Consider the following 27,950-nt stretch of genomic DNA (forward strand, 5'->3'; position numbering starts at 1 on the left):
ATTACGGAATTATAACTTTCATTAATTCTGGAATTATCACTTTCATTAATTCTGGAATTATCAATTTTGTCAATACTGAAAGTATCTCTTTCATTAATTTTGAAATTATCAATTTCGTCAATGCTGAAAGTATCTCTTTCATTAATTCTGAAATTATCTTTAATTACTCTCATGAAAGTAATGCCACATGCGGCTCATGAAAGGAACAATCTAAATTAAAGAAACACAGAAATGAATCGATCTGCCTGTTTTTGCTTCAAAAAATGCTTGATTAAAGCTGCAAAATTTCTTCAATGTAATTTATATGGGCCCATAATTAATTCCAAAACATCCTAAACCATATGGATTGATGCAACTGGATAATATAAGACAATACGGAGACATTAATTTTCATTTTCGTGCTTGAGAACATATAAATAAAAAGCTGAAATTAATGTTATTGCATGTATATCCACCTCAAAAGTGGATCTGGCTCATCATTTTATATTTAATTTTCTGGGCTTCGTATCTATAAGCGAACTCAATATTTGAAAAATCGAGAATTCAATACAACTTCTAAAATTATTGATGCGGCGGAAAACTTTACTAAATTTCCGCATTTCTATGCTAAAATCGACAATTTTGACATTGATCTCTACGAGGGATCGTGTTTGTTTTCATCGAGTCACGTGGTCTTCCGAGAAAGATGTTGGGGGACACCGTTCTCAGCCAACACCTTCTAGAGCAAGAAGGTACCTTCTTGCTCTAGAAGGTATTGTTCTCTCTGCTTTAGAAGGTATTGTCTCAGCACTGCCAAGGCGGAGACCGCTGACGTCATGCTCCCTCCAGTAATATAAGCTCGATGGATAATTAGCCAGGAAGTTCTAATCCTCATCCATGTCATTGACTGCTCCATGGATAATTGACAATGTCCCGTACTTTCCCTTATTTCGAAGCTCAATTCAACTGTATTTTTCTCGAACAAGTATGGTTAGCCTACCTTTGAGTCGTCATAACCAGCATCTTCTCACACTGAGCTATAAGTAAAGCTGTATAGTTTACTTATAGCTCAGTATCTTCTGATCAGTCGTTTCCGTATATTACGGGACGTATGGTCACACTGCTTTGTACTCCCACCTGTGGCTATTTGGCAACAAGTTTGGGCGGGAAATTACAATAACCTCATATTGTCATATCTGTACACCCCGTCGACGTAAAAAGACGTTTTCCCAGTGTTATTGTCAATGATATTTTGATATATGCAAGTGTTAATGCAAAATTTATCATTATAAAGAATTGAATTCTGTTGACGTGAACACTTCCTCCTGAAAGTACGATCAAAACCCTAGAAATGGTAAGATTGAATTGCCTATGATTGCATCATTGATTCCATGTCAATTTGGGGGGGGGGGGGAGGGATGTGAAAAGTTTATAATTTTTAAATTAAAACATGGTTCTCACTTGACTGATCATTGAATGAAGTACAAAAATCTTTACATGTATGTATCATGCACATGCATGATTTTGATAAAAGTGCTCCATCTCAATTCTATTTATTGAAGTTTTTTTTGTGTGTGGTTTCATCCCAATTCTTTATATGTAACACTCACAAAATAGTACTAATGGAGATTTCTTTATGGTTCTCACTAACTGAAATGCGGCAGCGTACTGAACCAATTACTGAATACACGGAACCGCTAAAGTATAATCCCTTTTTGACAATGTGTTGATTTTTTTCCGTTGGTGAGAAAAATGTCTGGGAACAGGTGCTGTATAATCCAGAGATTGGTGATTTTTGACGATTTTTTTTCCGGCGCCAAACATGTCTGACGACTCGACCAAAAGTCGCCAAGGCCGTTAGAAACTACGGACGCCAGAAAAAAAATCGCCAGCATAGAAAAACCCATTCAAATAATGAAAAATGTCATGAAACATAAGAGAAATATAATAGTATAGACATACATAAGATCTGGATTATAAATATGATTTCGGTTAATATGATACGATGCTGTAGGACGCTATTGACGCCCAAGCAAACACAAGAATGCTAAAACCAACAAGCATAATTATAATAAAAATATCACTATCTAAGACTAAACATCAAAACAACGTTAGGTATCCACTCTTTTAAATAAACAACGGTCCTGCATGTTGTATAAATAAGCATATTCTATGTATAAAAAAATGAAAACCTGGACTTTTCCGGGTATCCAGATTCTTTTAAAGGAACAGCTTTGATATACGGTCCACGCCAAATTGGCAATTTATTTTTATGATAACTTGCCAAGGCCGTCATAATGACCCTGGGTTGCCTAGAACTTTCTTTTTCAAGGATTCTAGATGGCGTTAGCAGTTGTTTTTTCTGTTTTTCTTTGTTGCAACCGCGTCTTTTGACTTTTCAAATAGCCATTTCACCGTTTTAGTTCGTTGGTGCTGGTGATTTTTTCTGCGTCTTTTGGATTAATTCGTTCATCAGGTCAGGTTAGGTGTATTCATTCCAATTTATTTTTTATTATTACTTAATTATCATTTGTTGTCATGCCTTCTGTATTAAGCTTCATCAAGAAATTCCAGGATGTCATTTACAGTAAGGACCTGGGTCTAAAATTTTCCAATGGCAGACCAACCTTAGGTAACGAGGGAGTGGGAAACAATATTTTATCAAACTTACCTGTGCCCAGATAAGTCTCTTTTTTTAGAGTTTTTGCGGGAAACCGGGCTGATTAAATCAGTAATGCGTTGCTTAAAATGCAACACTGTCATGCGGGTGACCGAAAGAAAGGATGTTCCAGATGGTTTCGTTTGGATCTGTATGGACACGAAATGTAGAGCCAAGAAGTTGATCAGGCACGACTCTTGGTTCGGGTGCAGCAAACTGAACCTATCTGAGATTTTTCTGCTTTCTTTTGAGATGGTGCGAGGTCAAAGCACCGCTAGGATAACAGAAGAGTATTTCTTTTCTTCGGGCACCTTAGCTGACTTGCGACAATTTGTTAGAGAGATAATTCTCAATCGCATAGAGCTTAAATCCGAAAAAATAGGTGGCGTGGGTAAAATCGTAGAGGTAGACGAGTCAAAATTTGGGAAGAGGAAATATAATAAAGGTCACAGGGTGGAGAGTCAGTGGGGTTTTTGGTGGGATAGAGAGGGGTACGGGTAAGTGTTTTTTAGTAGCCGTTTCACATGGTAGGTCCGCGGCTATGCTCCTTGGAGTAATTGAGACATGGATAGAGAAGTGGACAACAATTTATTCGGATTGCTGAAAAGCATATAATCATCTAGGGCAGTGTTTCTTAACCTTTTTTTGCCCGTGGCCCCCTTTGAACCATATTTTTTTCTCGTGGCTCCCCGTCTTACCCAGAGTCTCCAACTCTCATCTAGAAGCAAGATCCTTTATACGTATTGAAATGATTTTTTCAGTGAATTTATACTGAAGAAAATTTTGCTAAGAAAATTGTCCTCCAGACCACTGGCCTATAATTTATCGATCTCCCCACTAGGCCGAGTTCTGTTCAGGACCGTCTCAACATGATGCCCTCAGGCAAAGTTATGCTATGATAGTCCCGTACTTAGCTGAAAATAAACAGCCTACATATTTCCTATTTATTTTCAAAATTAATCGTACTATACAAAATATCATAAAGTGGGGTCACTTATGGGCATGACCCCTCACAAAAGTGGGACTGACATAGCTGCAGCCAGAGGCCTGATATGGTTTTCATCATTTTTTGTTTTTCACACTTTAATTTAATATAGAGAAGGGGTCTGTGAAAAATCTAGCCAGGGGCCTGCGAAAAACCCCATCCTAGGGAACTTGTTGCAAAATGCAGGTGGTGAGGCCCGGGTGGGTCCATGCCCTAAGACGGCCCTGGTTTTACGGGTGGTTTTGTTGGATTCTGTAAGTGTATAGTCACTAATATAAAAGCTTTATTTCTTCACACCTTAATTTTTCTTCTCAGCTCTCTGCAGCCCTCCAATCCACCTGTCATGGCCCCTTTCTCTATTTTCTTCTGTGGCCCCCTTGAAGTATCCCAGTACCACTAGGGGGCCATATGGCCTCAGGTTGAGAACCACTGATCTAGGGGATATAGGTTACACTCATCTTAAAGTTAACCACAGTGTCGACTGACATACAAACACAATTGAGAGCACTTGGTGACACGTCAAGAGCTCACTGCCGGAATATAATAGACTGGCAGACTTCAAATTTTATTTGGCTCAGTTTTTGTTCGGCAGCAAATTGCCCAGTCTAATTATCCCTCATATGCAGAAAATGACCGTGGTGCCACAAAAATGATCAAATGATGACTAAGTTTATAAATGATTCACACACACACATATAGTACAGTTCCAATGTGATTTGCACGCTGGCTTATTGTAAAATGTTGTAAAATGTAATTATTGTAAAATGTAATTTAAAAAATGTTGATTTGGCTAAAAAAAATTTCAAACATCTCATTTGGCTAACATGGTACAAATCTTGCAATAAATTTGCCAACATAAAAGACAAAGCTAACACGTAAGCGATATGTAATAGCAGGGTTATAGTATCACACTACATGGAGAGAAAAAGTGGCAATCGTTAAGGAAGGAGGTCGAACTTGGCTTCTAATGGGATTGAATATTTCAGTTCATTTTTAAGAAGTGACAGCCCACTGCTGGCGGAGAAATGCACATTGGTTTGGCATATAACTGACCGTTAGAAAAATGACACGTCACGAAATTTGAAAAGCTTATAACTCAATATTCTCACACTTTTCTATACTAGTTTTTGACAAGGAATCACGTGTGTAATTATTAGACAGTCGATAGTTACTACTCTGTATATGCATGCCCAGTTCATTTTTAAGTTGTAATTATTGGGCGGTCGATAGTTACCACCCTGTATATGCATGCAAGGCATTGCTATGCGTTTATTTTTCCATTTATTAGGCAAATAACAGTGTTGAACTTAAATTTTAGTTTAATATTTTTAGAGTTGGAAATTTTTTACCATCGCTGGAAAAAACTAGAGTAAAAATGTTCTGAGGGTAAAATAGGTTTTTGTCAAGCATAAAACAAATTGATACTTCCCACATTTATTTTTATATCAGGGATCATTAAAAAAAATCAATGCAAAAGAATTATATATTGTTATAACGTCCATGATAGTCCCAGACGACAGGTGGTCATTGTATTCTAAATCCACTGATAAAGATTTGCAACCATACGTAGAAATTTTAGTATCGTTAGCTGCGTATAGTGAAAAGTTTGTATCTGCTGCTTTATGTACCTGTGTATCTCGTGGGAAAACCAAAATGCTAGTGCCTGTGTCCACTAAAAAACCAGTACCGGATTTTCGATCATGAACAAAAAGGCGAACTAAACGCCGGCCATCACCTGCTGTTGCTAAAACAGATGGGCCAGTTAGTTTTCCGACCAATCACAGGGTTTAATGCATTTTGATGCTTTTCTACCGAATTTGAAATGATACCAACAATAAGGTTTACGTTTGGGTGTACCATCACCACTAGACCTCTCTCTAGACCGAGAATTTGAACTAGCTCTTCCCTTCTTGCTAAAATTTTTCTCTCTATAGCGGGATAAGCAGTCAACAGCAACGGTCAAAGTCAAAATTTTACTTTGAAGTGATTGCAAGCTGATATTTTTGTTACGGCTGACCTCAGAAATAGTCTGTGTGTGCCCAGTGACTTCGGTAATTTTATCTGCCATTTCTGCTAAATCCGGCAATGTATCCTTACTAAAAGAAAGTATCTGCTGTGTATGGATAGGCAAACGTTGTAACCAAAGGGTTTTAAGCACTTCATCTGAAATTTTCTTGCCAGCTAATGTATGCATCTCATGCAACAACTGAGAAGGTCGCCTATCCCCAAGAGTCAGCTCTTGGAGTAGAACTCGTAAGCGGGAAGTTTCCGACAGTGAAAACTGTTGACAAATGCGTGTTTTTAACTGGTTGTAAGAATCGTCTGTAACAAGAGCTCTGATCAAATCATTAACATATGATAACACTTCAACATCGAGAGCTGTTACAACACAGTGAAATTGCGTTTTAGGATCAGTAATTCCGGCAATTTTAAAGTTCAATTCAATCTGAAGAAACCAAAGATCGACATTGGATTTCCAAATCGAAGGCGCGCAAAAAGAAACACGCGAAAGTTCTAATTCAGTAGACATACCTGTTTCTTCGGCAGCGTTCGGCATATCCAAAAAAACTAGTTCAGCACAATCCAGGAAGAGAATTAAGGAGATGCCCCCTCAATCAGTCAGCAAACGCACCACACACAGGGGAAAAAAAATGCAGCAAGTCGCATATTACGAAGCAAGAAAGAGTAGTTTCGTCTGCGCGTTCGTGGCTGTCAAACATCTGCTTTACGCGGGTCACCAGTACTGTGGTGACGCTAGTGCTGGTGGATGTGTCTGGTTGTTATTTCGGAAACATACAGTCATGACTCCTTTCTTTTTTTAGTTATTTAATAAAAGAGAGAGAGAGAGAGATTTTTACGACATGTTCGGTCGACAGTTGGAGCCAGACTGAACTCCAATACAAGAACACGCTAGATAATGCCTAGCTAGTGAGTGGCATAAAAAATATAAGAAAAATATAAAAAAATTGCGCAAGACAAGCAGTGCCACAGACTAAATAAGAGGTCAAAATAAGTGGACCCAGAATTTCCTCTGTGAAGTGTAGAAATGGAAATATATAATGCACAACCTGGGGAAAAATGGGGTGGTATTCCAATGAGAAAAACAGATATCGCACTGTCATAGCTGCCAAGTCCCCTGGATTTTCCAGGAGGCTTCTGCATTTCTGCTCCATCTCCTGGACTCTAGAATTTTTACTGTTATACAAATACAGTGCCACAACAGGCAAGATGCCCAACAAGGTAGCTGAGAAAAAGATGCCCATAACAAATATGGATGTCATATATTTCATACTGTTGCACATTAATGTATCTTCCTTTTTTTTGGCTAATTCCTGCTCAGAAAAACCTGAAATGCATTTAGTTTAAAGAATTGAGAGGATTTGTAACATCCAAGAGGTTAGTCATCAATGGGACTATCTTTTGATTCCATTCAAGACAAGTTTCCGTCCCATACAGTGTCTTACACAGGTTTCACTGTGTTTATGTTATTTTATGTTTATTGTTTACTAAGTGCTTCATATTCTTCAATTCTAGGATGGTGACAGGGCATCAAAAGATAGTAAAGATACTAGAAAGATTAAAAGGGCTGCTTTTCAAAGTAAAAGTCCTTCTACAAAAGCAGACTTTGTCAAATGGAATAATTTGATTGGTGGAAGAGTGTCAATTGCTGATGATAAATATGGTACCTTGAAGTATTTTGGATATACTCAGTTTGCTAAGGGATTATGGTGTGGTATTGAACTAAATGAGCCAGTAGGTAAAAATAATGGCACTGTGCAGGGAGTTAGGTACTTTTACTCCAAGGATAAATGTGGAATATTTGTTCCACCATCAAAAGTGTCAGAAATCAAAAATGACTCCAGCAGCCATAGAAAATCTTATGCTTCTACCAAGCATATGTCATTCTTATCAGTACCTAAAGCATTCCATTTTGTGAATGATGCCATAAATGAGAATAGAGCTGATAACTTTTGTGATAGTATGGACATCAATGAATTGAATGTCACTAATACTGTAGAGTCAGGTTTGACAAGTTCTGGTTTAAAAATTGAAGGTAAGATGAATAGATCTTATATTATTTCTCCAAAAAAAGATTTCTTCAATCAAACTATTACTCTCAGTGATAATGTAGTAGATATTTCTCCAAATGATTTCGATGATTTGACTTTTTCACCAACCAGTGTTCCAAACAAACTCAATATAACATTTTGCAATATACCACAGAAAGTAGATAATAAAAATATGACATTTACGTTGAATGAAAACCTTAGCAAGACTGGTGAATTTGAACACAGTAAAAAATATGGAAGTGATGAAAGTCTTGGAATTCTTTCATTTGATGAAATGAAAGACTTCTCATTAACATCAGAAGAAGAGAATAATGACAAATGCATTCTTCATACATCACCAAATAAGTCAATTGCTTCTCAGAAAGGCACAACTGATGAGTCTGAAAGTATTTATTCTTCATTGCTAAGTAAAGTTTCCACAATGCATTCAACACCAAAGGTTCAAAATCTCAAGCATTCTGTATTGGATATACTTGCTACTACTGTGGATATTAGTCAGAGAGATGAAACATTATCAAAATCTCCAATTGGTTCGATATATACATGTCCCACGAATAAAGTAAAAGAAGAATTGAGGCGGGATAGGGAACTAGTAACGTTTCCTCATGTCAGCACGCTCACTCAAGCTGATGCTACTTTTGATATGAATCCATTGCTTGGGACTTCTACTCCATTGAATATGTCGCATTGTAATATAGGATCAAATATGGAGCTCAGTGAAAATGAAACTGATGAGTACAAAGTAAGTGAATGTGATAGCATAAAAATTCCTCAGAAGTGTGAAGAAATTGAGTTGAATTATTCAGGCCTCAGAGAACAGCCAGCTGGAAAAGAGGACTCTTTTTCTATCTGTCCTTCACAAGTGATCAATACTTGTACTGATATTCAAAGTCAGTCAGAATTCAAAAATTCAATAAGTGGCGGTCTTCAAGAAATCTGTAATGATTCAAAAGATATAGAAATTATGATGAAAGATGTTTCACTTGTTGAAGATAAGCAGAGTGAGACACTTGCTGCATCATCGAAAGTTTTGTCATCATGTAATGATAGCCAGACTGATTTTCTTCATTCTTCACCTGAAAAAGTCTTGGAGTCTTCTGCTTGTGGTAAAATTACTCAAGTTCAAGAATGTGATAATAAATCAAGTTATGTTCTTGGTCGAACTTACAGTAGTGATACATTAAATAAATTACTTGTTCCAAAGCCTTATGAAGTTCCTGAGAATTACATGAATGTGGAAGAGAAAAATCTTCATTCAGAAAAGTACATCATTCCATGTGACTCTTCTGGAAAAAATAACATCACCCTTTGTATTGAGGAAATGCAGAGTAAAGAAGAACTTGAAAAAAATGTATCAACTGGAACCCATGAGAAATCCAGTTTTACCGCAGACTTTCAATGTGTAGAATATTCATCCCATAATGAAAGAGGAATGGAGTCATCAATAAACTTGAAAAATAGCTGTGAAATTTCACCTTTGAAAATCTTGCCTAAGCTAGATGCTTCACCTTCAAAAATCTCTTCGAAGAAGCGTACTCGTAGGAAAACATGTTTCAGATATCAATTTAAACAAAAAATCCCCTGTACAAAAGGCATAAGTGAAAGGAATACACCACCAAAGTCTACAACTGGATTTATTGATGATATAATAAATCCAGAACTGCAGGATGTAATGATGAATAACATATGTGTAGAAATAAATAAGACTCCCATTCAAAAACTTGAATCAAATTTTGATCCAAAAAAGAAAAAGTCTTCAAATGAAACTTTTTCCAAACCTGGCCTAAAAATGAAAAAACAAAATCTTCCACCTCCGGTTGTTACCACGTCAGAGTCAGAATTGCAGCTTTTGCCAATGTCTGAGAACAGAAAAACAGGTTGTGAAAATGTGCAGAAGAAAGAGCAGCAACTAAACTCATCACGAAAGGTTATCAGTAGAAGAACTTCAATTCCGTGTTTCAAGGGTTCTTCTATTTATGCTGTTGAAAAGAAACTTTATCCTTCTCAGTCAAGGTGAGTAATAAATGTTAAGACATACAATAATGAAAGCTTGTGTGTAGGAAACAATTCAGTTTTTCTCCTATCGAAACCTAAATTTTTCTGTATGTTATAATATAGAATATTATTTATATTAATTATTTATAATATAGTTATAAAATGTATATAATATAAAATATTTTACATAGTTATATAAAATTAACATTCTCTCTATCAAAAGTAGCTTAATTTAGCGTGTGATACAATCATTTAACATTTTCATACATGGAATGTGTTTTGATTTTTAAAGAAATTTGGCTAACAAAGTTTGATTTCTGGCATGCTTATTAGGTGCTTGGTCATCATTCTATGCAGATTTTTTTTTTAAAAATTTCTATCTGACACATCAAGAAAAGGATGTCAAATAACAGATGCCAATGACGTGCTATAGTGTGACAAATACCCGGAATTTCGGAAGAGGACGCATAAAAATTTGTTTTGCACATCCTTTTTCGATTCCAAAAAGAAAAAAGAAGCTTCTCCCAACTTCTTTTTTCCCCTTCTTTCTACCACTTATCATGATTGTGTGACCTTGGCAACCAGTTCTACTACTTTGAAGTACAGATGAGAAGCATTTTACTGTGCATATATATTATATTGATATTATTGTATTGATATAATCCCCGGGTTGTTGAAGAATTAGATGGCGAGGCATATCCAATTGTGACCCTGAATGAGGTGCTGTATAACCAATTTTCCAAGTTCTGAGAGTTTTTCCACCTGTGGGTTAAATACCGGAAATTACAGTACTCTCGCAGCTATCTACCGACATTCAAAGACAGTCTATACGGTGTAAATTGGCTTCATTCATACAAGATTGCGAATGCATATTTTTTTTGAAATCATTAATGTTTGGAACGCCCGTTCAAATCGCAAAAAATTCTCTGAGTTCATTGAGGAGGGGGATCCGAATCTGTAAAAACTTTACCTTGGGAATATTCATGGTTTTTTTCATCTAACCACTATGCGGTCGTCACCATTATCAGTGGTGTGTACTCAAAATCAGTCTTTGGAGGGGCACAAGGATTTCTTGCACAAAAATTTTGGGTCACCAACTCTCAAAAAGAATTTTAAATTAACAGATAGTATAAGAATGCTTTTGTTAATCTTGTAAGCTCTTGGTGGTAGTAAAAAAAAAAAAAAGTGAAGAAGAATTGAAACACATTAAATACATTTTTATCACAATAAACCAAAATTTCTCTGGTTGTAGAATTTGATTGAAAACAGAGCTCAATTTCTTTCTTTCTGCACACAAAGTCTATTTCTTAGTTTATTGAAATGATATCTCTGTGGAGTTAATTCAGGACAATATTTAGCAATATCAACCATTCATTACAAGCATGTGCTAATATTGCCTCATCACTCTGTACATTCTTTCCAGTTCCTGAAAGAGTTCTTTTACTTGTTTGAACAAGTTGTAAGCGTTCACTAGTCTCAGAATTTTAGCATCAACATCAGTGGCGTCGGAGCCGGGGGTGCTGTGGGTGCTCAAGCACGAGCACCCACAGTTTCGAAACACTTCCGACGCCCCTGATCAACATCATTTTCATGTTTTTTGCAAATTTGGACAAATGCAGGCCTATTCTTGATGTAAGTGGACATGCATTCTATTTGGCTATTTCATCGTGTTTCATTAAGCAACTGAAGTTTCACTGTGTCCGGAAATTCTTTTAGCCATGCTGCTAGTTGATGATGATTTCTGAAATACTTCTTTATTTCCACAACATGTTCAGTAATTCATGCTGAAGTTACACCTTGCGCCAATAAGTTCATCCAATATGCTGTGCATCCATGAACAATCATATCATTTCTTTCATTCACCAAAAATTGAGATAGTTTGTCCATCTTACTTTCATTATCGGTAACAACAGATACTACCTTGGCTTTATATTTTTCTTTAGCAATTTTTATAGATTTTTCTGTTACAATTTCACAGTATTCTGCAGTTTTTTTTATTTCCCCCACATTCCTCAGCATCAAAAAATATGATTTTCCATTAGCATGCAAACATAAAGCAATCACTGGTTCGTTGTGGATATTCCTCCAACCATCTTCCATTAGAGTGCCATTTCCACTTAGAGTGCCCTCCCATTTCTTCAGGAATATTCATGTTAATTTTCAAGTCATTCTGACAATCATTCTTCTTTTACAGTGTTTTAAAATCAAAACTTTAGTTATGATCACCCTGTATATCGTAAATCATCACTAATTAATCTGTATTATTTGTGCTTCATTAAATACATTATATTCACCTAATTTTTATTATAGTTTTTGCAAAATAGCTTCCTAATTAAGCATACTGAAAGTAACTGGAGAAAACATCTTTATATTATATGATTAATAATATTAAAAGAGTTTTCAAACATAAAGTAATCCATTGAGTTAAGCAAAAATAATTAAATTGCAAAAATTGGTTTTTATTAAAATGTAAGAAATATTTATTGATTAATTAATATGGGGATAGTGCTAATTACATAAATAAACATTTTATTTTAATTATTAGAGGTTTGAATGATTTTTCAGAAATTTTATTGTTTTTAATGTTAATACAATTTAAAACAAAAAAAAAACTGTTTTTTTTTACCAACCTTTACCAAGTACATAAAAAAAATTTATTGTCAATATTTAAAAAAATGTGGGATGTTGCACTTCAGGGGAACACACTGTATTTATATGATTTATATAGATTTGAATTGTATAAAAATGTCATTTATTGTTTGCCGACTTACTTTTCTATCATTGTTGAAAATTGCACAGCAATATGTCTCCTACACGCATGGTATTTCCCTCCAAAATGCAAGGGTCCAAAAATCGTTCTGGCTTAGCTCATCCTGAAGTAGTAGACGTTTAACTTACAGTCATTTTTGCTGGTAATTATATAAACTTCCTGAACAGCTCACAAGTAAATATCAAATGTTCAGAAGTTGATTAGAAAAGCACCAATACCAAAATAAGCTCAAAATGTGCAATGCTTTACTTGAAAAATATAAGAAAACCACACATGCTTAAGGGCCGTATTCACCGACATGGTTTAAACCTGTAGTTACAATTTTTGGATAAGAGATCAACATAGATTGGTTAAAACCCTGAATTTAACCAATCCGTGTCAATGTCTTATCAAAAAATTGTAACTATAGCTTAAACCATGTCGGTGAATACCGCCCTAAGAGAGACATGGCCAAATAAAGGGTTGAAGAAGTGCTTGAAACCATAGTTATCTTAAACATTTGATAGTTTTGGGTAGAATTTTAATTTGACATTTTTAAATGACATTCAGAGTTGCAATGATAAAATTATTATTTGTTACTTATTTCTAATGTTTTGTTATATGAAATTCTGATTTTAAAGTATAACTTTGTTAGTGTTCCTGGAATTTTGAAACCTGAGAAACTTGCAGCTAATGCATTGCAGCATCCTGTTGATGTTAAAAAAAACAAAGGTGAGTTAAGAGAAAATGTCTAACTATTAGCTTACCCATCTTTATTTGATTAGGAAACTGATAAGTTGACAACAGTGACCAAATATTAGTCACTTGGTTAAAAATATTGGAATATTTTATTTTCACTTATACAGTAAAATCATGTTACATGTACTTGAATATATCGCTGAATTGGATGTATCACAGGCACCATTATTCTACCCCCCCCCCACTTTATTTGATTGCAATTAAGATAAATACTTTTATATGGCTCAATATAGTTCTACTGAAGTTAGGTTATAAAGCAGGATTTTTCGCTGTATTCTAGTTTTGATAGCTTACTGCAGTAATAACCTGTTTAGAATGAAATCTTGACAGACTAACATTATTTTATACTTTAGACAGGTTTCCGTCTATAAAGGTGCAGGAGAAATGATCGTTTATTCAGATTGTTATGCAGTTTTTAAATTTCAAGAATATGCTCCCATACAAAACAGTTTTATTTATAGGCATTGATATTGCTGTTATAGTATTATTTTAGTTATTTAATGTTTCAAAGATGACAGTTCAATGAAAATTTACACGTACAACCAATATTCTAATGCTACCTGAAAAATGTATATAAAATACTTTTATAGCCTATACATTTAAAAATACCTATAAAATTACTTTTTTTAATAGTGTGCCATAGCTACTGAATTTCAACTGTTATCTTCTGGACTCCAGAAAAGTTTATAAATCTGCCAAATTTTTACTGTAAATGTGCAAAATTCCTGTTTTAAAAAAAATTCCTGTTTTCTGGGAAAAATTTGTCCCCACCCCCTTCAAAATGATGTAATTGTAAAACTGAGTGCACTTTTTGTCCTCCAAATTTTTATCATTATGACAACCAGAATTTTTGCGGTTGATCCTAATTTCTTGGGGGATTTCAGTTTGTGTGTAGTAATGAAAGATAATTTAACCAACTGCTGGTTGATAATTGGCAACTGTTTGTAATCGGTAGTGGTGTTCAACTCAATTACCTTTTTTTAGTATGGTCAGTGTACCATGGGGTGTCATGGGGTTTTATCCAAAAATTTTCTTGGCCAGTTATAATCAATTTTTGTCAATGTAGCCACTTTTTTCTCCCATTTAACTACAATTTTTTTTTTTTTTTTTTTTTTTGGATCTTCCAATATAGTAATACCCCAACTTATGTTGTCCCATATTTACATCTCTTAATTTTGTTTTTTCAATTATACATATTTTGAGCAAAGCTTTTTATATTTGTCCAAGTAGATTTTTATGTAAGGAATTCCCAGCCATATAAGAACCTCTTCAATTTTCATTCCCCAGGTTTGGCAGAACTATAATATTATAACTTATAAACCCAGTGGCCAAAAAATTAAAGAACACCCTGCTACTCACCGCTGATATCATGTGGCACCTCCTCTGATTTTGATGACAGCAGATATTCTTCTTGGCATAGACTCTACAAGTTGCTGAAACCGTTGAGGAGGAATATTAGCCCTTGCTAACAAAATGGCAGTTAATTCCCTCCGATTAGAAGGCAGTGTTTCGGAGAGATCGGATGACTGAAGGGACCATTGAAGCAATTGAAACTCTGAATCATGTTCCTGAAACAAATCTGAGATAATTCGAGCCCCGTGGGAGGGTGCATTGCCCTGCTGGAAATAGCCACCACCATCATCATCAGGAAGTATTATGTCCATAAATGGGTGCACATGGTCAGCAACAATGTGGAGGTGGGCGCTGGCATTGACGAATATTTCAATGGAAATAGGAAACTAAGAGTATACCATAAAAATTCATTTTTCCCCCCATGAATCGGGGGATTAAAATTTGCCAAAATGTCAATTTTGAAGTAAATTGAAAATTATTTTGTGTGTTTCTACCGCTTAATATATGAATCAAAGTAAATCAATTAGTTTTTTTTTACTGTAACATGTGAACAAGCTACATGCATTAAGAAAAGGATTTTCTTTTATGGAACATTGGTTTTTCAATAGAGCAGAATTCTAGGAATATCTAATGTGCAGCGTGCTGCGCTTCGATTTTCCCATTCGAATCGCTGTGTTGTCATCATTCGACATGTGAATAGGGGTGGATTCTGGGTAATATGACACCGAGGAATGTGCTTTCTGGGGTGGATTGTTTATATCGAGTATTTTTTATTCTTAAATTCTTAGAAATGCATGTTTTGCAAACCACAGACTATCGAATGAAGATCGGCAATCATAGGTATAGTCTTGTTATGTTCAACAGTGTGTAACCACGTTGACAAGATATCTCACATTAGAAGAAGCTGTGGGGTATTTAGAAATTCTTCTAGATTCCAAATTAGAGGACTTAGATATATGCCAATTACCTGCTAATGAACCTGGGAACATCATAGATGAAGAGGATATTGTTGAAAATGATCTAGTGACAACAGTTCCAACTGATGTATGTGCAGACCTGCCAACTCTCCCGATTTAAGCGGGAGACTCCGGATTTTTCATCCTTCCTCCCGCTCTCTGGATTTGTTAAAATTTCTCCGGATTTTGGCGGAAAATTAGATTTTACGCGAGCTTTCGCGTTGTCGTGGCGTCAATGATTACCGTCGTCGTTAAGGAAAACACCCGTAGAGGACAGCCGTAGTCATTTCCATCGAGCAGCCGTAAAAAATGTCTCTGTAACCGCATTTAAGCAACTGGCAAAGACTTCGTTTTCGTAGCGTTTATCGGCAATCATTTATCAAGGGCATGACCTTGGTTGCCGAAATTCCTGTATAATCATTATTGTATTCCATTAACAGCCGTGCGGTAAACACGTTTTTTCGTCCGCCACTTTGTAATTTGAATTTTTTTAAATCGTTTCTTCCGATTAAACATCTTCAGAAAGAAAATATAAAACTTAAGCTATATAAGCTAAATATATATAAAGCTTTTAAGAATTCATATATCCAAGATTATCAATCACTGATAGCGTCCACGAAAGGAAACACTTATAATTTATGAACAGTATGTAGATGTGATTTCTCTATTCCGCATGGAAAGACTGACATAGAATTATATTCTTCTCAGGGGCAATGCAGAACCTGCCTTGGGGGGGGGGGCAGAATGTAACTTTTTCTTAATTTATTAAAAAATAATTTTTTTTTCCGGAATTTTTTTTATGAACTTTTTTTTTTGATCGAGTCTATGAGTGTCGGGGGAGAATCTCTGGATTTCAAAAGTTGGCATGTCTGTATGTGGAATGGCAGATATGTTTCACAATGAGGGTGAGGTGTTAGAAACTCCCGAAGCATGTTCTTAAAAAGATGTAGGGCAGAAAACAGGAGCAAAACGTAAGTGCAACACTCAAGAAAATTTCAAGAAAGGGCAAGAAAGTTTTGAGCCATCCGAATTAAAAACATTCAAGAACCATATCAAAATCACAGCTGTGGATTCCATTGGAAAAAGATTTGCCATATGACCATTATAGACTATATATGACTAATATAGCATGCTGGGTAATTCATAGTTGCGAGAAGCGGGTCGTATTTCACATTTGGAATTTGAAGAGGAGTAACAATGAACCTTCTACAAATGAAAAGGGGTTAACCATTCATCCAGGTCCATGTTGTCAACTGAAAAAAGATGCTGGGTCATCTGATTTTAATGTGCCTGCGACGCAAGAACGGCGCGTGATTTCCCAAAAAAAGCACTATGTATAAATGCTACTAATGCGACAAACGGATCCATCAAAGATGTTTTTCTTCTTTTCTGGTGGACATTAGAGAAAATGCACACTTTTTTGTGTTAAAAAAAACTAGTATGTGTTGTGAATTTGAATTTATGGTAGAAAATTTTGTGTGATAACTATACTCCAGAAATGATGGTCAGAATATAGGTGATACCAGTTTCTGCTTTCATCCCTCCTCAAGTGCCAATGTTCCATTTATGGAACATCGTGAAAAACAAAAACAAAAATTTTTATTCAAATTTCAAAATTGATCTATGTATAGGCATGTAAAAGGACCTCAAATTCCAAATTTTAAAACAGTAAGTAACTTTGTTCATAGTTCAGCCTTTAAACATTTAAAGGGTTTTTTTTTTTCTTTATTGTGACATGATGCATTTTATAAAGTGAATATCTCTTATTCATTGAAATAGGGAGCCCTATACCTCTGTGTAGTGTAACGAAAGTACAGCAAATGAATAGTGTTATTCCAATATTGAAAAAATGAACATAGTACCCTGTACCTCCAGCATACTGATAATCAATCAATCTTTTTAACATCATTTTGGTAATTTCATGAAAACTGGAAAAATAATTGTGGGTTTTTGTTTTGTTTTTTTAAAGATTTGAAGAGCAGGATGTCTTCAATACCATTAGGCTCAAAAACGTCATGGTGTACAAAGAAGGATGATGGTGGAAAGTCTCAGAGAGAAGGAAATTGTAAGTAGTTAAATTAATATTTTTTCCAGTATTGTATTTATTTATTTTTGTATCTATCACAAGAGGCATTGTGGATATAGTGTATCTCTAAGCTTGTGATGGATTTGAAAAAAATAAACATAATGTTTGTATAAAGCTGGACTTGGCAAATCCCAGGTGCCAAGTTGCCATGATGACTAAAAAATCTGTATCAGTGCATAAAGATTTCTAAATTAAAGTATGAGAACAACTCAAAACAAAACTTCTTGAATTTATATCAGCATATGTTTACCAACAAGGAAAGGGATCACTATGTCCAAGTAAAGTAGGAAGAAATACCATTTTGGATGGTGTTTCTCGAGAAAAAAAAATGCTTATGTACATTGCTCTCATAAGCCTAAAAAGCATATCTCATTTTTCTCCCCCATTTTTACGTTTTTCCAGCTTAAAAATGTTGGTGAGCTACCTGACATTATTCCTAAGCATGGGGACCATATCTTATTTAGAAATAATAAAAAAAACACTAAAGAAATAAGTAAAAAATAGTTAAGATCCTAAGGAAATTGGCAGTATTTCAGTTTCCTTAGTTTTTTCAGGTATGCCTTTTAGGCGTAGGAGGGCAGTATAGGTCTTGACTGGTGCCTAGATTTTTTGTCAGATTTTTCAATCCCTGGTATAAAGCTCTTGTGATAGTTTTTCATTCCATGTTTGTTAATACTACTCGTAAAATAAATTTCAAAGTATTTATTTTATTTAAGGTTTGAAGAAAAGCAGGATGTCTTCAATACCATTTGGCTCAGGAACATCAAGGTTTAGAAAAAAAGGTGACAGTGAAAACAGAGTAGAGTCCCAGAAAGAAGAGGCTAGTAAGCAGTTTATACTACTGAATTTTTCCTAGTGTTATATTTTATTTTGTATTTATCAATTATCATTGTAGATATAATTTAATCAAAACTCCCATTATATTTAGGTTTTTACATTTGTATGAGGTTCTTGGGAATTTTTTTACTTTTGTTAATATAAAAATAAACTTCACAAAATAAACTTAAAATTGTACAGTAATGTGTAATTTGTAACTCACTCACTTATGTGTTGTGCAAGGGAACAAGGAAAATAGAAACACAGGTGAGATAAGCGCATAAGTGAATATCAAGAAAACTGCATTTAAAAAATATAACATGAAAATTGATAGATGCAAGCACATTAAGGAAAAATATAGGTATTTTCTTTATTCTTGAAACGTATGATTATAATATTTCTTCATCAAAATCTTATGAATACATTGTATGTGAAATCGTGTGCTTTTTTTCCGTCTATCCTGTAGAACTGCCTTTTCGAATTTCATGAAAGCAACGCCAATTTATAAAGTTAGTTGTAGTTGTATTAAAATTGTTACTTCAGTTCTAGTTCTGAATACGATCAACTGAACATAGATCTTCCTTTCTTTATTTTAAAGTTAGAAGCATCTCATGGCCCTCTTTTCCAAGGGTTCTGATTGAACTAATCAATTTCGATTTGGAAAAATATTTTGATAATTCCAGTGATGTGAAATCATTTGTAAGTCTTGTTGATTTATTTAGGATCGGGAATTTTCAGCTAAAAAAATCACTGCACAAGAATATTATTTTGAATTATGAATATCAGCTGATTCTCAATCTTTTAGCATTCATCTAATTTAGTGGTTCTCAACCAGGGCCCTACCTAGGATATTACGGGAGGGCACAGATGAAAATCTCACTAAAGAGGTACCACAAAAAAATTTGTAAAAAGAGTGACCAAAAAATTCAATTTCAAACAAAATACATCGATTTTTCCCCCCTTTTTTAAAGTAACATTAACATGGGAGGGGGGAAAAGTGTGGCAGGTAATCTGGGTGGTTTTGCGACATAGATTGTGGGGTTGACAGTAGGCCATGACACAAACTATATAACAGAGGCTTCAGCAAAATGGAGTAAAGATCGGAATTGTTCTCACGACTTTTCATATAAACTTTTCTTGTAATATTTCATTAAAAAGGCAGACAAAGATTTGTTGACCATTCATTGACATTCTTTTAAGCACTGGTTGCAGGATTGGCAGGTTTTTGATGTATGAGTTTTTGACATTTTAAACCGTGGTTTAAACTGTCATGTCACAAACTTTAAATATTGCTTTTCAATATAAAAATTCCCATTGAAAATGCACACATTTATTGCATGTAATGTTTAAAGTCACTGTGTTATACAAAGAATAAATAATATGATTGTAAAAGAATTTTGTGCTCTCTATAAAATTATTTTGGCCAATATATGTGAATTTTTTCCTATAAGATATACAATTTGAATAGAGCATAACATAAAAGCTGAAGGAAAAACTATGGAACTATTTGATATTCTTCAATTCAACATGATTCTTGACCTTCCAAAATTTCTTCAACTGCTTATATATGTATATTGGATATAAACCATCAAGCTGTACTCTTTTCATAATAGATAGGTGTTTAAAAACTTCTTTTATACCATATATGCAATGTTGATTTCTGTTATTATTAAATTATTTAGATAGTCACTGATACTCAAAATGATATCCTTATTGTGCATAACATTAGAATATAGCTAGCGATGAAAATACTAAATTTTAGAACGAAAATGTCCTTTAATTTAGTAGTGCTGATTGCATATGACGCTCATGAAAAGCTCTTACAAGCAACTTGATGAATTGGATAGAATCGTGGTTAAGAGATAGATCGCAACGAGTTATGGTGAATGGGAATTCTCTGGTTGGACAGACGTCACAAGTGGAGTTGCTCAGGCAAGCGTCCTTGGTCCCATACTTTTTTCACTTTTTATCGGTAAACTCGATCAGGGTATCGATGGGATTACTAGCAAATTCGCAGATGATATGAAGCTAATGGGGGTAATCGGGAATGAAAGCGATAGGGAGTTGCTCCAGACCAACTTAAACAGGATTGCAGCATGGGCAAATGAATGGAGCATGACGTTTAGCGTTGATAAGTGCATGGTCGCTCATTTTGGTTCGAACAACCCACGGTTCTCTTACGAGTTGAATGGTGTCACTATCCCGGATGCAACTAGGGTCACCGATTTGGGAATTCTCATTGACGAGCGACTTAGGTTTTCTGAACATTGTTCAGCGATGGTCAAAAAAGTGAATAGAATGCTTGGTCTCATTTTCAAAAAAGTCTCTTCGCGTTCTCCTAAAGTCATTCTTCTGCTTTTTCGAGGCTTCGTTCGTCCTGGACTGGATTATGCTGTAAGGTTTTGGAGACCATACCTACGAAAGGACATAGACTTGGTTGAAGGGGTGCATAGAAGAGCTACGCGTGTCCTTATTGACACACGGTGCGCGAGTTATGAAGAGAGACTTCATTTTTTGAATATGTTTACATCGTTATAAGGTTTCAAAATGAATGTATATAATTATAGAATGTCACTTTATTGAATCTGACATCTTATTTGACAATCTAAAAGAAGGTGAGACTTTTTTTGTATTACTTTTTTTCTCAATTTTAATTCAAAATATCAAATAGTTTTCAACAAAAATAATTCATTTAGTTTACTATAGGAAAAAAATTGAAAATAGCTGCACTTTTTTTTTTTCAAATTGCAATGATAAATTAGTTTTATGTGTTTGTTCAGAATCTGAATAAGGTAGTGTGGAATGTAGAGCTTGATAATAATTTGGGGACTCCATTCATCTCTGTAGTTATACACAAAATGCTTAGCTACGCAAAATACTTATATCAGTATGTATGTGTGGTACATCAAAATTCAATTATTCCAGAGTCTTTTTCTTTGTTTGTCTGTCTTGGAAGCTTTGGGCTGTTCTTCCTGGCAATGTCTTTTATTTTTTGCTTAATTATGCTAAAAAAAAAAAAAAATGTATGTGCGTTTTTGAAGATATTACATTTTAATTATATTTCTTTTACTATCAATGTTGTCATTTGAATCTTTTTAAAACATTCAGAAAAATTTTCTTATAAGCAAATATCTTTTATAGAGTATTTTCTTAAATTTAATTTAAAAATGAATGTCACTTTAAATCTTCACTTGTTTATCGATAAAGCCACAGAACCAACAGTGGTGGTTTAATGAGGTTTTTTTTACATCTTTTTGTTTTCAAAGATTCAAAGAAGACCATTTTGTCTTCAATACCATTGAGTTCAGGAATATCAAGGTTGGAAGAGAAGAATGGTGTAGAAAATATACCAGGGTCTCAAAAAGAAGGAAATAGTAAGCTTTATAAACTATTGATTTATCAAGTTTTTTCTCAGTTTTGTATTTCTCCCCACATATCTGTATATTTTTCCCACTGAGAGGTATTGTACTATAAGCTTCTAAAAATATGCTTTTAAAAGCAAATAGGGTAGGAAATATACTTCAAATTCAGGGTTCATATATCCTTACAAACTGCTTAAAAATTCCTGACTTTTATTTCCCCTCTGGAAGGGCCCTTATAACTCTTTACTTTTTACAGCCACTCCTCAAAAATTCAATTTTTTTCTCTGAACAGATGGTCCTTCTTAGAATAGACATTCCCTATGGTGATGTAATAGCATTTCCTAGAAAAATAAGAGGAAGCTTCTTCCAAATATAAAGAAAGAGAAAAGAGAAAAAATCCTCCTTTGTAATAGGAAACCTGAAAGCAGGGTAGGGGATTAGAACATCCAATGGTTGTGCATACCTTCCAACCGTTACGATTTTATCATGTTTAGTATGATTGTATGCTTTTGCTTCTAAAAATACTATTTTTTTTTACCAAACCACTAGTATTGACATTTTCCTCACTATCTTGCAAACGGGTCAGCGTTAGAAATGGATGATCCGTTGATTAACATTGAGCCAAAAATTCCCCCACACCCTACTTAGAGGATATATATTATAACTCCTCTCTCTCTCTTTATTATACTGTATTACCCTTATACCTCCTCTAAGACTACCTCCTAAAGACCCCGCTGTGGGAAAAAGTGGAATACCGCTCGCCGGGAGTTTTCGTGGTCGTTTTACTGGTGTGGCTTTTGTGCCAAAACGATGTCTAGAGCCGCCTGTATTATGCAGTATACTGAGTGGTCTCTCAATCCTTTGGCATCGGTTTGATGGACCAATATTTTCTGAAATTTGCATGCCATCCTAACCTTTTATGCTTTAATGAATTATATAACATTTTTATTTTTTAACTCAGGCTGAATTTTCTAAATGAAGTTGTGCCCAAAATTAAATTCATAATTCATGCTTTCTGATAGATTTACAATAGTAGACCATTATTTTCCGATATTTGAGTATTATCAAAAATGTTTATGTCTGAAATTTATAAAATTACTTTTATTGTTGAGTTATTCAGTCTGGAATTTTTAGACAAAAAATAATATTGCATTTGATATAGTTCATTCAGGTGACTAGAATATCTAATTTTGAGTTATGAATATCAGTTGATTTCCAACCCTTTAGCATCCATCTAATGAATTTTTATCTTTTTGATGTTGATGTGGAGGATGACGTGATTGGGGGACAGTTTGTCCCAGTGAGTGAAATCATATTTCATTTTAGATAGAAGATTACGGTAGCACAAAAATGTCAAAATATAGACGCCAGCAAACAAATTTTTCTTTACTAAGCTGTTCTCTTCCTGACAATGTTTTTTTTTTTTTTTTTAATTAAACCATACTTTTTTTCTCATGCACCAATTTTGGAATGCAACCTTTTTCTTATTGTAATTATAAAACTTCCTAATCCATTTTTAGTATGCCCCCCTTCAGCTAACCCACCTCTTTTTCCGTGAATTTGATAACAGCCATGTTACCCTTTTTATGGATAGAGTAGGATTTTTTCCTTCAGAGGCTAGCAGTTCTGGTTGTGTGTGTGTGGGAGGGTCATTAGTATGGCTCAGATTTTTATGCCCTAGAGATGAAATATCGTTGCTGATAGGTTAAAAAAAAACCTGAATTTACCAATCAGCAACGATGTTTCATTTTTAGGGGCATAAAAATGTGAGCCCTAGTCATCAACAATCCAATCATTTTGGGGGGTAAATTTTTTTTTTGTTTAACATTGGGAAATTTGCAACAGCGGGGTCCATGTCAGTGGCCCTGGAGTTACTACCACCTACTTGTTGGTGAAATGAATACAAGTGAATAATTTTCGGGGTCCTCACTGGGGGAGGGGCAGTCTGATATTTTATTAAATATATATATAAATAAAATATCAGACTGCCCCTCCCCCAGTGAGGACCACAATATATAATTTTATTCCTTGGATAAATGAATACAAATGAACATTTTTCTTGGCCCTTACAGGAGGGATGTTCAATAGGCCTCTAGGTCGGGGCCCCATAGGGAAGTTAACAGGTTTCATTTCGGGGACCCTGAATAAATCGCATTGTTTTTTGTTGCTTTAGCAGTGAACGTTTTCTAAATCGGAAACCTATAAATCCATGTATGGGGCCCACTAAAAATCTGTGTACTGGCTTCCCACTCGTTGGTTGGTTGGGAGCCCTTGGGTTTTATTTGTTGGCAAAATTAATATGAATTAAATTTTTTCATGGCCCTCGCTGGGATGCAACAGGACTCGGGCTGGGGACCCCCATGGGGACGTTGATTCATTTTGGGGGGTGCTTGATGAATCTCATTAGTTTTTGTTGCTTTAAGATAGTAAAATTCGTCAGTAAGCTAGTGCTTTCACATGCCACTTTTCATAACACTCTGACAAAGTGGGACAAAATAAACAAAATACGATGTGAAGAAAAAAAGGGGGTTGGTTGCGAAAGGCTGCAGGAGGGCTTTGTCTCCCCCACCCCATTATAGCTATATTCATAAACTTTTCCACGATATGTAATTTGTAATAAAAAATGTTTGATTCATTCACAAATGCAGAACGTGTGAAGCTGTCATGACTTGTAGAAGAAAAAACTGGATGAGTTTTCTTTAAAATGCATTTTGTGGCTCCGTAAAAAAACAATGCATATGAAAGAATTTGAATGAAAAATGAAGTTAGTTATTTTGTAGATTATATATGATCATATTTTCTTGAACAGTTTACTGTGATTTAACTGTCATTTGGTCAACATCTGTTATCTCTCTCACAGGAGTGGCCACGGCTGAAGCAATGGCTCTAGGTCTTTTTACAATAAAAATGAAATTTATCACGAAATCAATACATCTAAAACCTCACTTTCAATTTCTTTAAATCACTTCAATACTACTAACCGTAACTCACATTCTCTTCTTTCTTACTCAACTTCTCAATACCTAATTCTCAAATTCTCATCATAATGCTCTGTTACTGTGCGAATTTGTGTTCTCAAACATGTTATGGTATACTTCTTCCTTTTTAGCAAGTTTAATAAATTCCTATACATCATACTTTTAATTCTGAAAGTTGGACCCATTGGACTAGAAATTTAAAAAAAGTGACATTTAAAATAACATCAATCTGTATGTGGGCCATTCTTTTGTTTTTAGTCTAGTGATACAATTTTTTATGGGGGGGGGGGGAGTTGTTGCTCCCCATGACTCCTTAAAAACTCCTTACTTTTCGTTTTGAAAATTTTGTATGAACCCTGAAATTGTCCTGCTTTTCCATTACCATTCATTCTAAGTTCAGATACAACTATTTACTGGTCAAGAATTTTGTGTAACATATTTCTTGGAATAAACATTATAGCGCTTACACTGATGCAATGCATACTTAGAAAAATTGTCTTAAAAAAATTTAATCATAAAGAAATTGATTATGCACATTTTTGTATAAGTTATCTGATATCAAATGTTTTTTAATCAAATTTTTGTAATTCAAAATTGGTTCTTTGCCAAACGTCCATAAATAATAAGAAGTATGCAAGACTCATGCTCATAAAATTGGGGGTGGGAGAGGACTTATAAATATTTATCCATCACTTCTTTTTCTTATTTTACTTCTAATTTGTAGCATGGATGATAGCACCTCTTAATAACATTGCCTGATGTGCCAAAGAATATTCAAGGTTTTATGCATTAGAAAATGGCTCAATCCTGGTCTTTCCAGCTAAAGCAGAGGTTCTGAAACTTTGTGTCTGGAGGCTCAATCATAATTTTTCAAAAGAGGACGGTAGACACGAATGTCCAAATTTGTTTTCAAAATCTCTTAATTCATTAACTGTATTGAATTAGCTATTTTGGTTGTACCATTTTGCATATCAACTTGTTAGTCATTACTGGCTACTGCGATTGGGAGGGGGCGCACCTATAAGAGCAGTCCAGCAAAGTTCATTTGGTTATAACAAGAATTGGGGAAGGAATAGCCAAAAGAAAAGTCACAAAATTTTCCTTTTAATATTAGTAGACACCCTGATTATCTACTCTTAAAAAATTTGTTGAACCACATTTCCCCAGGATTAGTCATGATAAAAGGGAAAGCAAGGTAGACCAACATGCCAGGCAAAATCTATGTTTTCTGGCGTGCCTGGAAAATTCAGGTCATTGGTAATTCTTAAATACAGTAGAACTCTGTTCTGGAAGAGTATATCAACTTTGCCCAAGAATATAAGAAGTCACTAAGTCTGTTATAATGGCAGCTCACAACCACGGAAAAAATTGTCATTATAACAGACTTCTCGTTATAAGTTATATGTTTTTTTGTAACATTAGCTCTTTGACAATCACCTGAAAATCACTCGTTATAACAGACTTTTACTGCATTTGGCTCTAAGTAATGATTGTGTTTCCTAATTTCAATCATGTTTGTACTCCGAGTCTCAGGGTCATTTCTGTTTTATCAATTGTGTTCACATAGTTCTAGCTTCATGTTTGCTTTATCTGCTATAATCTTAATTTGTTAAAAATTTCAGATGTACTAAGCATATGCAGATTGGTTTGCTATATTGTAGCTTTTATATAAATTATTATTATGGGATTAAAAAAAATAACTTTTTTTAAATCATGACTTTGTGATGAGTGAAAGATGAGTCTATGAAAGGTTGCACAACAGAACATAATTTGTTCCAAAAAAGTAATGACAACGTATTCCACCAATATCTGAACATTTAAAAAAGTTGCAAACTATTTTAAAATTAAAAACATTTCAATAATTGGACAAAAGAAAATAATTGTAACAATCTGCTAATTTACAGTTTTCAAATGGGTCTACCTCAGATTTTGTTAATCCTTCTCCAATTAAAGGGCTGTGCTTTCCTTCGCACTCCCTGATTGGTCACTTTTCAGCAGGGTTGTTTGGTTTAAACCAGTTTCCCAACCTTTTTTGTCTCGTCGCCCCCTAATGCAATCTAACCCATAAAATCCTATGTTATACTCATCGCAATCTAACCCATAAAATCCTATGTTATACTCATCACAATCTAACCCATAAAATCCTATGTTATACTCGTAGCTTCTACCACCCCCCTAGAACATTCCATCTCTCCCCAGGGGTGTTAATGCTCTTTGGGAATCTGGTTTAAACCATGTTTTAACCAAGTAGGTCTTTTTTAAATCGCATGAAAGTGTCCTAAATATAACTGTTTCCCTTTGAAAATACCATATTGATTCATTATTAGCCAAAATTTTTCATTCCTAGTACATTTTCTATTCTTGGGGTATGCCTTTAATTTCTGATGGTATATCTTTAAATGGTATAAATAAGATAATATAAGTGGTTTTTTTTAATCTCATAAAATTATATACAGTGCCAAACTTTCTCATCCTTACCACATTTTCTAACCTTGGGCTACATTCTGATGCTCTATCTTTAGCAAATTCATGAATATGGATTACATCACACATTTTATATGTATCACTACAACTGCCTGCGAGATGATACATCACTACATGATGTATCATCTCACAGGCAGTCCCCCCCCCCACAAAGAAGCAACAACAGTAGTGACTTAACCATCATGCTAGGAGCAGGTGGTCTTATAATCCAATAAAAACGCCAGCTGCCCCTAAAGGACAAAGACCAGTATACTAGTAGTTACGTTACCTCAGACATTTTCATTTTCTTTCCATAAGAAACAGCATATATCATACTGTATATCCAACCATTAGGCTTAATCAAGTTTTTTTATTCTTTCACCATTTTACCCCAGTTAATCAAGGTTTTGCTGTACGGTAGTAAATGATTGATGAAAAATAAGTGGCTATATGCAGGGTGATTATAATACACTACAATAGGAATAAATAGTCAGAATGACTTGAAAATTTGCATTGATACTCCTGAATCAATGGAATTGTTTTTGGCGAAAAGAAAAAATATAAATAGACAAGTAGATGATGCTGGACTTGGCCAGCGGTATAATCTATTTTGTGCCACCACATCATTTCAGCACTTCAACAGCATCAATGGTACAACTTTTATCAAGATGCATATTGCAACACCAGAGCAAAGCAGCTGCTGAAGAAACATATTGACAATAACAGGATGACACTACATC

At 34.7% G+C, this 27,950-nt stretch overlaps 1 protein-coding gene across 1 annotated transcript in view; it reads left to right on the plus strand.

Annotated features, from left to right (window-relative positions):
- Window positions 1-1,141: 1,141 nt before the first annotated feature.
- The window catches only part of LOC149073055 (uncharacterized), a 33,012-nt gene continuing 6,203 nt past the window's right edge, over window positions 1,142-27,950 (plus strand). The window contains exons 1-6 of the mRNA XM_089247185.1: window positions 1,142-1,333; window positions 7,158-9,706; window positions 13,093-13,169; window positions 17,475-17,570; window positions 18,308-18,415; window positions 21,674-21,781. Coding sequence (XP_089103311.1) covers window positions 1,331-1,333; window positions 7,158-9,706; window positions 13,093-13,169; window positions 17,475-17,570; window positions 18,308-18,415; window positions 21,674-21,781 — 2,941 coding nt within the window. The 5' untranslated portion in view covers window positions 1,142-1,330. The remainder of the gene's footprint in view (window positions 1,334-7,157; window positions 9,707-13,092; window positions 13,170-17,474; window positions 17,571-18,307; window positions 18,416-21,673; window positions 21,782-27,950) is intronic.

Source organism: Pholcus phalangioides, unplaced genomic scaffold, assembly GCF_987345545.1.
Source record: "Pholcus phalangioides strain wild (caught in Gottingen) unplaced genomic scaffold, Ppha-v1.0 ptg000017l_1, whole genome shotgun sequence".
NCBI classification, from domain to species: domain Eukaryota; kingdom Metazoa; phylum Arthropoda; class Arachnida; order Araneae; family Pholcidae; genus Pholcus; species Pholcus phalangioides.